This window comes from Eublepharis macularius, chromosome 13 (genome assembly GCF_028583425.1).
Source record: "Eublepharis macularius isolate TG4126 chromosome 13, MPM_Emac_v1.0, whole genome shotgun sequence".
NCBI classification, from domain to species: domain Eukaryota; kingdom Metazoa; phylum Chordata; class Lepidosauria; order Squamata; family Eublepharidae; genus Eublepharis; species Eublepharis macularius.
In genome coordinates this window covers 60,554,441-60,567,550 of record NC_072802.1, presented here as the reverse complement: position 1 = coordinate 60,567,550, position 13,110 = coordinate 60,554,441, and the positions used below count along the sequence as shown (strand labels likewise).

The window sequence follows — 13,110 nt, the reverse complement described above, 5'->3', positions numbered from 1 at the left end:
ACCACCATCAGGTTCCATTTTTGTCCTCGGTGCGGTATGTGATTCCTTTTGAGGGTTCGCCCTGTTGTTCCCTGTGAATGAAGTTCTTTGAGGCATGGTGAAATGTCAGAAAAAACAGTGGTAAAGAAGTAGGGTGTATTCCTTTATGGATGGAGGAAGGAACACAGTTTAGACTTCTGCTCCTGCTGAGCATTTGGAGATTTGCTGCATAACAATTAAAAGGGATCAACCTTCTCTGTTTCCTCTTCCTCCCGCTGTCTGTTAATGACTCAAGAGAGTCTGAGTACTTCCTGCTCAGCTGACCCAAAAGCAATGTATTTATTTATCCCACTTTTCTGCAAAAATAGCACTCAACCCAACAAGTTTGGGTGAGATGGAGGAACCCAGAAGGAAAGAATTGCCCTTACAAAGAACTAAAATCAGAATGCAGCAACAGCTAGCTACAGTGTAGCCACAATTAATAATTAAAGCAGCAGTAAACTAGCCATAATGCTATAAGAACTGGCAATAATATAGTCACCAATAGAGATGGGCACGATCTGAATTACGATTTCAACCCCCCCCCCCCCCGATTTTGGCGTTTTCGCCATCGTGACTCAGCTAATCGGTTCCGTCCATGGCAACCGATCCAGCGGTTGGGAGTTTGCTTGTTTGGGACTTGATCGAATGGGTCAGTTTCTGTTCGGAATTGCAGACACTCTGGCGCTAGTAATTTATTCCCGGGGCAACGGAGTCAGGGAAATGAGCTGTTTGCCCTCCTTCTGTCGCCCTCGAAACACGAATGGAAGCCCAGCTTTCCTTGATTAGCAGGCTTCCTTCCAACCACGGAGCAGCAACCCAGGGGAGGGAGGGGGAAGGAGGTGGGCACAAAGGAAAGGCAAAAGGCAACGCGGGAGGCTGGGAGGCCGCCTGCACCGTTTGCCTTTCCCCAGGACAAGGGGCACATGGGCAAGCCGGCTGCCCCTTGTCCTGGGGAAAGGCAAAAGGCAATGCGGGTGGCTGGGAGGCCACCTGCGCCGTTCGCCTTTCCCCAGGACAAGGGGCGTGCAGGCAAGCCGGCCGCCCCTTGTCTTGCGGGGCAGGTGAACGGCGCAGGCAGCCTCCGAGCCACTCACACTGCCACCAGCTCCGCAGCGCACCGGGACAGCTGGCTTGCTGTGTGGGTGGGGGCAACTCAGATCCACGAACAGCTGAATCGGAATTTTTTTTTGGATCAGGCCCATGTCTAGTCTCCAACAGCAGAATCAGTGGTAGGAAAACTCATCAAGGAATGCCAATTCATCTAATGTCAAATGGCCTGCATGATACAAGAGTATTTACTGAGCTATGGAATGCCAAAAGTGAGGGCATGAGATGGGTCTCCAAGGTTTTGTTTTGTTTTTTAAAGGGGGGGGACATTACTGAGAAGGGCCCTTTCTCACATGTCCACCAATCTCATTTCTGAACATCGTCACATGGAAAGTACTGGCAGCTGATCTCAGGCAGGCTCATACGAGTGGAGGAGAGGTGCTGTCTACTCCCAGTTTCCAGTAACCAGTAGTGTTCATTAACTTTTTATGCAAAGGACAAGGTTCAGGAACCCACTGTATTATATATTCCCAAGGTTGCACAGTAGTGGGTTTATGGAATGGCTTTTCGGTCCTTTTTAATATTAAAATGGCTTGCAGACTTATGCTATGAGACCACTCAGTATACAAAGAAATTTATACCACCATATTTTTCTCTTTTTTTGCTTTGTGTTTGCAGGTACCATCTGTCTACAACCCTTTTGTCATTTGTATTGGGGCTGCACTCGGGTGGCGTGTTTCGGCTGCTTGGCACCATTCTGTGGTAGGGCAGCAGGCTTGTTGTCTTTAAACTTCCCCTCCACTGCTGGCAGAACCTTTCAAAACTTTTTCTCAGACCTAAAATGCTTTTTACTTGCTTATGACACCAAAAGCCTTTGAAGGGCTTGGGCTCCAAAATCCTTTTAGCTTGGTGCTCTGAAGTTTATGTTAGCAAGCATGTACCATTTTAGCTTGTTTGGTTACTTAGGTAAATGTAATTTAGGTGTTTCCCCACAACCTACGTTGACCTTGGAATAATCTAGCACAGGGTCCCTGATCAGTCTGTAGCCCTTACTTGAAACCATCCTCTAGTTCTGGGCGTTTAGGATTGTTGACTAATAATTTAAGGACTCTTAGTTGCGAGAGAAGAGAAATAGCTCTTAGATGTATCAGAGCAAAAATAATTTTCCCTGTGCTTCTTTTTTCCCCCTTAACAGAAATAAATCTTGGTGACAAGTGTCTAGATGGTGTCCTTAACAACAATCACTATGAATCAGATATTTTAAAGGTATAGTTGTTGTTTTTTGAATGTACGATCAGATCAGTATTAATATTCTTCTGAAGTGGGGGAGACGTGTCATTTTTAAAAAGTCCCCACAAAATGCACTTCTTAAAATGAATCCCTTTCCATTTTGGTGAATTAGTCTGTGGGATTTGAGCTACAGAAGAAGCCGTAAATGTTCCTCCATTCCAAGTGAGGGCAGAAAGTGTTGCCCTCATTCTGAGTTGGCTCTATGACATTACCATGCTGCCAAACCTCAAAGAAAAAACTTTTTTTTCTTTTTAAGTGGTGCCAAAGCAGCTGAGGAAAGGAAAGGATGAGAGAAAATGTGCTGTTTAGTCTCTGCCAGTTGGAGACCTTTGTAAATCTAACATCCAGGCAACTTGTTTGTTTAGGGTTTTTTAAAAAGTAAATTTCTAGTTTTTATGATTGCGTTGTCGACTATGTGGGTGGTGCCTGGGTTAGGCTGAAAAACCAGAGCCTGGCTAGTTAGACACTGTAATGGTTGTTGTAATGCCCAGGCCAGCTTTGTATCTACCAATAGATATTACATTTTTGGTGCCATAAAACTGGCCAACATCTATCCCTCCCTTCTTGCTTGTTAATACCCAATTCTGGGGGGGGGGGGGAGTAGGGGAAAGAGATTTATTCCGCTTTAGAAAAATAATTTACTTGGTATGGGGACCTTGCAGGAATCCTTCTAACGACACCTTTTCCCCTTCTAGGATTACCTGGCATCCAGGAATTTGACATGGAAAAACATATTGAATGAAAGTCTCCTAGCTCTTCAAAGAGGAGTTTTTGTATTGTCAGGTAGGCCTCTTCTTTTCCTTCTAGCTTGGCTTTTTGGATTGTGATTCTTGAAGCAGCCAAAATTCCTTTGCATCCACAGTATGATGCTAAGGCTCAGGAAGTGATGACCAGATACAGCATGTCACTTCCAGTGTATAGAACAAGCCTATGTCTCCTCCCCAGCTGTGGCTCATACCTCCTCTCTTCTTAGATGGCTCCCAAATTTAATTTTGAATGTTTTTTTTTCCCTCTTGGCCCTCCCCCCCTCCTGACTTGATGCCTCAGTGATGGATGGTAACTCTGAAGGGGCCACGCTTGCCTTTCAGCAACTACTTTGATTTCTCAAAGGAAATCCTGTCCAGGAAAAGCCAATTGCAGTTCTGTATGCCAAGTTAAGAAACGGTCTAGTAGCAGGGAAGAGCTTTGCATGCAGACGGTCCCTGATGCAGCCTCTGGCATCTCCAATTAAAAAGTACCAGGCAGTAAGTGACATGAAAGTCCTCTGCCTGCGCCCCTGAAACGCTGAGCAGCTGCCAGTCTGAGCAGTCAACTGACCTGGATGGATCAATCGTCCGACTCAGTCTAAATCAGCTTCATGTGAGTGTGTTAAGCAGATTCAGAGGCGACCTTAAATGACCTCCGTTGCAGCAGCTAATAATTATTACGGTTGGAATCCACCAGGAATTTCTCCCGTGCAACTCCCTCGCACTAGTTTCTCAGCTACGCTCCCCTTTATAGTGCCCCAGTTCTTGAGGGCATTTGTCCCAAGGCTACAGGATCTGCCACAAGAGCCAGCCTGCACTGTCAGCTATGATGGTGGGTGGGCATTCTTGGCAGGGCTTTTTTAAGCAGCTTGGTGGCCCCCAAGCTGCATGACCGTCTCCATTTGAGAATGTGTGTTTATTTCGTCCGCTGGTTTTCTGATCTTTTTCTGGAAGGTCTTTAAAATCAGCTGACTTTTTTTAGTGTAATGACTTTTTTTTAAAAAGGTCTTTGGGGATGCTGTTATATGATAGTTGTTATACAGTTGTGCTGTTTCGTATTCTGTTTTGCTGCCTTGAAATTGTTTTAAATGATACGTTTGGTCTGGTGTTTGAAGCGCGCTACTGTACCGTTTTTGTTTTGCTGTCGCCTGCTTTTAGTATTTTAATATTGTGTTTTTATGGCTGGGTTTTAGAGGGAGTATTCTGTTATTGTAAGCCGTTGGGGAACTCCCTGCATAGAAAGGCAAGATAACAATGGTCTAAGACATACAATATATGAAAATTGAGTTAGCCATCCACAGAAACGTGTGCTTGCTTTCAGGAGGTGTAAGAAACACCCATTGCAGTTGGCTTTTGGCTTCACTACTGGCCAGCTTCACTACTGGGTGTTCAATGCTATTTTATTTGCTTACTTTCTAGGTGTTGTGATGTTGAATTTGTAAAATGCTTTGAGCTTTCAGAACGGTGGCCTATAAATGAATTAAAATTCTGCCACTCAAGCGGGTCAGTTTTCTGTGCGTTGTGATGGAGTCTTGTATGCCTCTCATTGTAGGCAGAGATGGAATGCAAAGGGTGCTTACAAGAATATATACAGTTGTAGCGATCTCGCTCTGAAGAGGCATTGCCATGTGGAATGTTTAGAGAAGCTTCTTTTCTGCTCTTAATGCGCAACCCCTGATTTTCCCTTCAGATTACCGAATTACTGGAGAAACGGTGCTCTGTTACTGTTGTGGCCTCCGCAGCTTCCGAGAGCTGGCTTATCAGTACAGGCAGAATATTCCTGTTTCTGAATTGCCAGGTATGGAAAAACCATCATTGAGCAGAAGGACTAATATGTAGTTATGAAAAATGCTTGAGGTTCTAAGAAGCATGTTGTATAAGTTACCTTTCCTTTGTAAAGCAGATGCATTGCTATATCTAACTGGCTGGCTTCAGTGCACACGACTGACGGCACCCAATGGGGCCATCCACAGACCAGGTTAGGACTGGAAATTTCCCTATGTGGGGCAGTGAACCTCCCCACATATGCAGAAAATTGACATTGTAAATTAAGGCAGGCAGGATGATCTAAGAAACAAATCTGGTGAGTAGTTTCGGGTGGGTCACTATTTTGGTCCGCAGTAGAACACCAGGATTCGAGTCCAGTAGTACCTTGAAGACCAACAAGATTTTCAGGGTATAAACGTTGACTTTCGAAAGCGTGTACGTTGAAAATCTTGTTCGTCTTCAAAGTGCTACTGGACTCGAATCTTGGTGAGTAGTTGTTTTTGTGTCTGTTGGTTGTGATATTAAAAATTCTAGTCTCAGGCTCAGCCCTGCTTGTGTATCTGTCTGAAGTTTTGTTTGGGCCTCTAGCTCACAGTCAGTTTCAATTTCGTGATCCTTATTGTTACTTAATTGCCTACTATTTGGTTAAAAAAGCTAACGGTCATTTCAGCGACACTGATTTTTATTTCTTTTCCATTTTGCATAGCTTTTAGCTAATCTCAGTGAGACATTAAATACTTTTGTTTTGTCTTCCAGTGGCTGTGACGTCCCGTCCTGATTGCTATTGGGGACGCAACTGCCGGACTCAGGTCAAAGCACACCATGCCATGTGAGTTCTGTCCCCTTGCCCCTACTGCTCTTGGAACATAAAAAGTTTTTAGCGCAAGGAACGGTGACACCAGGCCCACGTACCAGACAACAGCACATCATCCGCATTGGCAGAGGTGGGGCCAAGGCAGGTCCCTGTTGGGCTGGCAGCACTGATGGGGCTTTGCTGGCCCCCAAGATGTGTAGCCAAGCCGAACCCTCTCCTCTTCCCCACCCTATTTGTTTGCCAGCACCCTGAACTTCTTTCAGCACAAGCCAAAACAGATGCTTTGCCCTGTTTTAAAACTCCTCACATTCATCTTTGTTCCTGAATTCCCTTCCGTGGCTTCATTCCGGGGCTTGTGACACCTGTGCAGAGGAATAGCCGTGTGGCTCAGTGGCGGGGCTGGAGTGAGGAGGGATGTGGAGGATGAAGTCCACTGCTTTCCTCAGTGGAGCTCAGTTTGAGGAAGAGGAAGGAGGAGCAAATCCAAGGCCCTGTTCTTTCTCCTTCAAGCCCAGGCTACTGTTGCTCCCTGTAGATCCAGGAGCTCTGGGAATGATCGATTCCCATGACGGGGGTAGAAGGGGCTTCAGGAACTAAGAGGGAAATTCCATGTGGCAGTAAGACACAAGCCACTGGGTTTTAATGCTACAACTATCAGATCTTAATTTTTATAGGAGGAGTTGGGTTAATACATCAATATTTCCCTGAGTTCCTAACAGTGAAATTGAGCTCTGCTGGTTTTACAAGTTTGCTTCCCACGGCCTGCTGTGCGAGCCTTTTAACTTTGTTCACTTTTTGTTTTTGTTTCAGGAAATTCAATCACATTTGTGAACAGACACGATTCAAAAACTGAAGGTGGCTGGGGGGGGCACTGAAATGAACCGAGTTCTTGTGGCCTGTTAAAAGGGAAGGGAGCGGAAAGGGAAGGAGAAATTAAACTTGAAATGCTGACTCTACAGTCATTCTTCCATTGTTCCCTCATGGCAGGGGAGTCAGTAACTCTCTTCCTCTGGTGCGATCTCCTCCATTTGTAATGTTTTGCAGGGTGTACTTTTCTCCCCTTTTGAAAGAGCAGTGAAAAAAACATTCATGATGCCTCCCCAACCTGTTTCCTCACATTTCTATCACACGAGAGCATCTCTGAATCAAATGATGCTCCCAGCATCGAGTAATGAAGGGGCTTGGGTAGGCACTGAGCAGTTCTGTACGTTAATACCAATTGAGAGCTATTGTTGCACAGCGTAACATCTGGAACGAGCTTCAGAGCGATGGGACGCATGGAATTGCAATCCCGTGTGGCAGGACCTTGCCCTGCCCATTAAACATTCATCCATTCCAACTTCACAGGTGTCATGCAGAACTCCTTTGGCTGTGTCTGTATAGGGGTTGGTTGCACAGCAGTGATCTCCCGCTGATCAGCGTGGCCCAGAAGGGCCACTGGTGGGTTATGCCATTACCCACCTAAAACTGTCCATGACAGAAAATGTCCTGCCATTTCTAGGATATGCCCACTTAAGTGTGACAGTGCCCAATAAGTGCAGTCAGGATGTACTCCTTTCTTTGCCAGGTAATTATATAAATTTGGACCTTAAAAAAAAGACCAGGCTTTAATGCTGCCTTGGAAACTTCATGGCCCTGCCCCTTCCTCTCCCCCTTTTAATCAGTTTGCTCCTTGGGGTCTCAGGCAATTGAGAGGTGGTCTGTCTCTCCCCCCCCCCCCTCCCCGCCTCTCCTTTGTTTCTGGCATTCATTGTACTTGGAACACTTCGCCCCTCACTGGCTCCGTAGAATTTCTGGCCCATATGTTTATGGACTACATATATGGAAAAAGCCTCTAAGGAGAAACTGCAGCCATACCTTTAGAGCCACTTTTGCCATTTTGTTAACGTTTCTCCTCCCTCCTAGGGGGACTCACAACTCTGTCATTCTGGTTATCTGTTTGCATACCTTTTGCCTGATCATAGGCCAATTTCAAGGTAGTTGCAGGGAAATGGACATGATTCAGTTGCCGTAAAGCGTTTGATCTCAATGGGACTTCAAAGTGCTTTGCTTTGGTTGAATCTGCCTACATTCCTTTCACTGAACAGAACGTTGGCAGATTTGTTTGTTTCTTGGTTTTGGATTCTCCTGCTGTAGGCACAGTTGTACTTTCCACCCCCTACTTTATCTATGTCTTGGGATAGGGTGGTGTGTAGTTTTTTTCATAGGTTTTAGGATTAGCTAGCAGAAAGAGCAGCACAAATAACATGCTGTACCAAATAGGAATTGGCTTTGTAATGAACTGTGCATACAAACATTTCTGTTGTTGTTTTTTTAAACTGTCCTAATTGTGACCAAAAAACCAACCCCTGAGACAGATGGGGTGTGTGTGTGTGTGTCAGGGGTGAGGAGGGGGTGCAGAACAAGTTGTCTTTCTCCCCCCCCCTCCCCAAACACTTTTCTTCTTTTGGAATTATGTTGTAAGCTTACAATATTTTGGAATTGTATTGTAAGCTTTCAGTACTGTTCAGCAATATGTTAAACAATTCTTGTCACTATATATATTTTTACAAAAGAAATTACTTCCGAAAAGCAACTTGCTGGTAGGGTTTAAATACTAGTTGTAACTGCCAGCAAAATCCCCGTCTTCCTTTGCAGCAGCCATGGGCACAATCTCCATTTTAGGCAAGTGCTTCAATCGCTCTTCACGTCCCCCGAGGCCTCAGTGCGCTGCCCCAGTCTTCCCATCATGCGCCCCAATCCCCCTCAAGGAAGTTTCCCCCTATTTGTCCCTCCCTGGTTCAGGTTACCGGATTTCCCTGGACACTCAAGGTCCTCCTTTTGTCCTTTCTCTTACTGCCTCTCAACCCACTATAGCATGGGAAGAGGTCTTGAGCGAGGGCTCCCCCTCTCCTGTGTAGCCAGGGAGCCCTACCAACTCCCATGCCACCCCTGACTGTCCTGTAGGTCTCTTGGGACTCGTTTATATTATAGCCTCTGACTGGAACTCTTTATACCTTATGCTGACATCACTTCCAATGCTGTCTGATCCACTTACAGTGACTGTGGGGGTAACTCTGGAACCTGCTGATGTTCTAGCGGGTGATGCACCACTCCATCCCATTAAAATCCATGGAATTTGAGGAGGACTGAACTTCGTCTGGGATTTATGCCCAGCATGGATTAATCCAGCTTGGATTACTTTTTTTAGTTTAGGCACAGAGGCAACCCTGAAGCACATTCCCATTCCCTTAGTGTGGTAGGTGACCCAAAGAGGCAACTAGCAGGCTAATCTAAGATACAGTGCCCATTCCAGTATACTTTTGAGGTTTATATTGTCACAGCTCAGATATAACAAACTGTGGCTTGTCTTTATGTGAAACAGATAGGGTAGTCTTCAACCTCTTCTGCTCTTTTCTCCCTTCACGCGTTGCTCTGCTTAAAAACTTCCACTCTTGCAAACCGCAGCATGTAGTTTGTTCTGTTCCACACAAACCAGTATTCCAAACTCTGAGCCCTGTGCCATATGGAGGGCAGAAAACAAACCATAGTTGGTGTTTGGATGTAACAACAAACTATAGTTTGCTGTAAAAAATGTTTAATTATCAAGTTGCCTGAACGGGTGGGGGCTGGAGGAGGGAGTGTGCATGGCATAGGGTTCTGGCTTCATTCTATAAGGGCCAATTGTGGGACATCTGAGCCATATTGTTATGAAAGGATTGGTCAGTTAAAATGTGCAGACTTCATTCTTTCACTCTAAAAATGTAGAGCTTCCAAAGAATTCCGGTGTAGCCTATCTGCCATCTAGTCTAACCTTTATTTTTCTAAATGAACCCTCTGATTTTTTAAAACAAAAACAAGAATAATGTAGAGAGAATAAGAAGCTGCCCATTCTGTGCGTGGACAATTTTGAAGGGAGGAGGCATTTAAACCTTGATTAGAATCCATGTCTGGTCCTTCAAGCTGTATATGAAACATGGTTTTGTAGGATCAAATCTGTAGTCACAAGTCAAGGCCCAAGTCACTCTGCCACAGGAACCACTTCACCATGACCTTATTCCACCACCATACTATTAACGTTGAAATGGAGGAAGTTGCTGTGGTGATTGGAAGCACAGAAAGGATCCATGCATATGCCAGGCCAATCCTTCCGCAATACTGCTTCTGAATATGCGTGGGTCTTCCTGTGCAAATCCACCTTTCCCACGTAATTCCTCCATCCCTGTATGAGAACTAGCTACATGGTGGAATGAGTCTCATACCATGGAGTGATCACTGTGAACCACAGGTCCCAGTCTAATGCTCAGCGATGATGCTTTAGAAAAGAATGTTATCCCTTTGCCACAGAGATTGGGAAGACCAAAGGATAATCCTATGCTAGGTGTGATCGGTTACCTTTGTCGACCAGAATTCCTGCCGGATTTCCAGCTGTATGCGGAAACGTACAAACACAATGTGTTTGATTCTTAAAGAAGTCATGTGATCTAATAGGCCACTCTTACGACTTATCCCAAAGGCTATCCTTAAATAACCTTAATTTGGCGTGCAGTGCCGTGCATTTGGCAACTGTACTTCAGGGGGACTAGAACCCACTCCTGCCCAATGGGAATAGAAGAACCGTTCAGTAAGGTGTGACGATGAGGTTTTTTCCCCATACATAAATTAATGTATTCCTCAGTAGGCTTTTCAGCTCAATGTCTCTAAGCTTTTACTGATCAAAAGCTCATGTGGTAGAATGGTAAACAGATAAGTAACGTATGTATGTATACGTACACATATTTCAGAGTCCCGGTATCATTTTGACCCTGTAGGATGTTTCCACAATTAGTCTAATCAAGTGATAAGAGTTTCCCCTGGCTTCAGTCGCTCGGAAGTGGGGACGTGCACACTTCACTGCTTCTGTCCCTTCCCAGCGTTTAAAATTAATTTGTTGAGAAGTACAGGGGGGGGCTAGTCTTTCTGAAGAGTCGGTTTGCGGTGTCATTTTTTTTGTTTGTGAGAATTCCAAAAGGCATATCCTACCGGCAGCCGGATGCAATCCCGTTCATCCTGCGGATTTGTATAAACTGGCCCAAACTGGCCATTAAGTCAATAGGGTATCCCTTCTAAGTGTGCAAACGGTAGTAGCATCCTATACTAAACCAATTCCCTGCTAGTAAGGTCTTTTGAAACTTTGGGGATTGGCTTCTTAAGTAGTGGGTCCAGGAATGAAGTGCTAGTTACTAAAACTTGCTGATGACAATTTGTGTGTGTGGTTTTTTTTAAAAAAAAAATGGGGAAGCCAACACATGCATTTCTTAACCTTTTAATTTTACAGCAAGTCCGGGTATGACTTTACCCTACCAAATATCTATTAAAGAATGGCTTATTACTAGTTATGTCCCTGTATAGTCTAGAAAGCTTATCTGGAATAATTCTTGAGCTTCGCTAAGGGGCCCTGTGCATTCTGATTGATTTGTTTGATTCTAATACCGCTAAATTCTATCGTTTTGAGTTCCCTGGTCTTTGGAAATAGCTTAAACATGCCCAGTTAATGTATCATCTCAGGCTGATCACTCCCAGCTGCTTGGCCTCTGTTTCAGCTCCAGATGTGCATGTAAGCCAGTGATTAGCATATGCGGCAAAATGAGAGAACCCCTCCTTTGCACGCTGCATTCAGAGGCCTGTTGCTTCCTCATTTTGGATGGGCTCTCAGCAGTAACCTGTGACTTGGATGGAGGAAAAGATGGATTTACAGGCAGCTCAAAAACCAACGTCACTTGCAAATTGTTCATGCTGGGTGCATCTGTGTGTGTGCTCTGTGCCCCCTCAGTACGATGTTCCAAGGAAAAGAGAATCTGAAACAATCAACTGTACTGCACATCAAAACTACCTGTACACTTGAGGACCGTGAATTTCCCTCTGCTGCGGCCCTCTTCCTTTATAAAGACTTAAAACCTACTTTTCTATGCATTAGGAGATTGAAGTAGTGCAATGGAATGAACAGTTTTTCGTTCTTCTTTTTTTTTTTTGCTGTGTGTATGTTGTACCTTTAAAAAAAAATGAAAATATTAATTTACCAATGGTGGGGCGGAATTAAACATTAATCTTTAACACGCTCTTTAAGTGATGAAGAGTATTGCTGTTCATGGGTATTACATACTCTTACATGTGTTTAGTCTTTTTTTAAAAAAAATGTATGGTCTGGCCAAGTGAAATTTAGTTAATGTGGTTAACTTCATAAACTCTACTTGATGTGATGTTTTTTGTTTCTTTAAATCAGCTGTAAATTCTTAGACATCTTTCCACCTCTGTAAAGTGCAGGATGCGTCTTGCCCTGTTTACAAAAGAGAAATACGTAGAAGTTGTATGGGGGCATGGTCTGTTTTAGCTGTGAAAGCATAGGAGGATTACTCTATTGGTGAATGCCTAGTCGTATTCTCGGGGAACTTTCTTCTGTAAAGAAGGTGGCACATCGTTTGTTCTTCCAGCTCTTTTGAGGCAACTTCAAGGATGAAAAGGTTTACTTAATTGAAACTGCTTTGTTTCCCCCCTCCCCCGTTCTCTGTTTTTAATATTTCTGTGCCATTAATGTGCACCCAGGATCTGCATTTGGAATACATTATGCAATTTAAGCAAATATGTCTAACGTTGTATCATTTGCATGGCGTTTTTATTTTAATTCGTACCTAATATGGATGAAAGAGATGGAGGGTGATCACTTAAGGACTGGTTCTGTTATTGCTCCCTCCCCATAAGAACTCTCATGTCCGATGACATCAGGATATGTGAATTGATAAAGGTCTGACTCCTCAAAAACTCCCCCCCCCCCCCGGCCCAAGCCATGTTACTGCAGAAGCAACAAGATGTGTGTCACCTCAGTTGCAGACAAATAGCCGTATCGGCCTGCAGTAGAAGAACAAGATTTGAGTCTAGTAGCACCTTAAAAGCCAGCCAGATCTTCCAAGGTAAAAGCTTTCGAGAGTCAAACTTTGTATCTGACTAAGGGAACTCAACTCCTAAAAGCTTACACCCTAGAAATCTTGTTGGTCTTTTAAAGTGCAACTGGATTTGATTCTTGTGTTTCACCTTAGATCTGTTAAAGTTTATGGCACCACAAGACTCCGGTTGGTTACAAAGGTTCATGAAATTTGAACGCTTTAGTGACAAGCTTAACATTTACATAGGGCTATTAGCAAGTGAAGCCTGTCTGTAATATGGAATTGAGTCTGTATATTCAGTATTCTAACAGGGCAGTACTGTACGGCTGCAGTAGACTACTTTTCCTGTGGATCTTCTCCACGGTTGTTTCTGAGGTCCCAAAAATGTGCACCGGAGCAAGGCGGCTGTCACGGGGGACTGCGGCAGCTTGGTTTACACATAGCATTCATGCTATGCCTAACTTGCATATCTATCGTATGCCACAGCTGTACCTTCTTATGTTTTATTGGGACCTGTTGCCTCTTT

At 44.3% G+C, this 13,110-nt stretch overlaps 1 protein-coding gene across 3 annotated transcripts in view; it reads left to right on the top strand.

Moving 5' to 3' along the window:
* CHFR (checkpoint with forkhead and ring finger domains) overlaps positions 1-7,278 on the top strand; it is a 30,849-nt gene extending 23,571 nt beyond the window's left edge. For 2 of the 3 annotated variants that reach the window (XM_054997060.1, XM_054997058.1), the window contains exons 13-18: positions 1,747-1,830; positions 2,264-2,334; positions 3,054-3,141; positions 4,795-4,902; positions 5,628-5,700; positions 6,496-7,278. In XM_054997060.1, the coding sequence (XP_054853035.1) occupies positions 1,747-1,830; positions 2,264-2,334; positions 3,054-3,141; positions 4,795-4,902; positions 5,628-5,700; positions 6,496-6,538 (467 nt within the window). In that variant the 3' untranslated portion in view covers positions 6,539-7,278. The remainder of the gene's footprint in view (positions 1-1,746; positions 1,831-2,263; positions 2,335-3,053; positions 3,142-4,794; positions 4,903-5,627; positions 5,701-6,495) is intronic. The other variant, XR_008598136.1, reaches the window with a different exon arrangement.
* Positions 7,279-13,110: the final 5,832 nt, after the last annotated feature.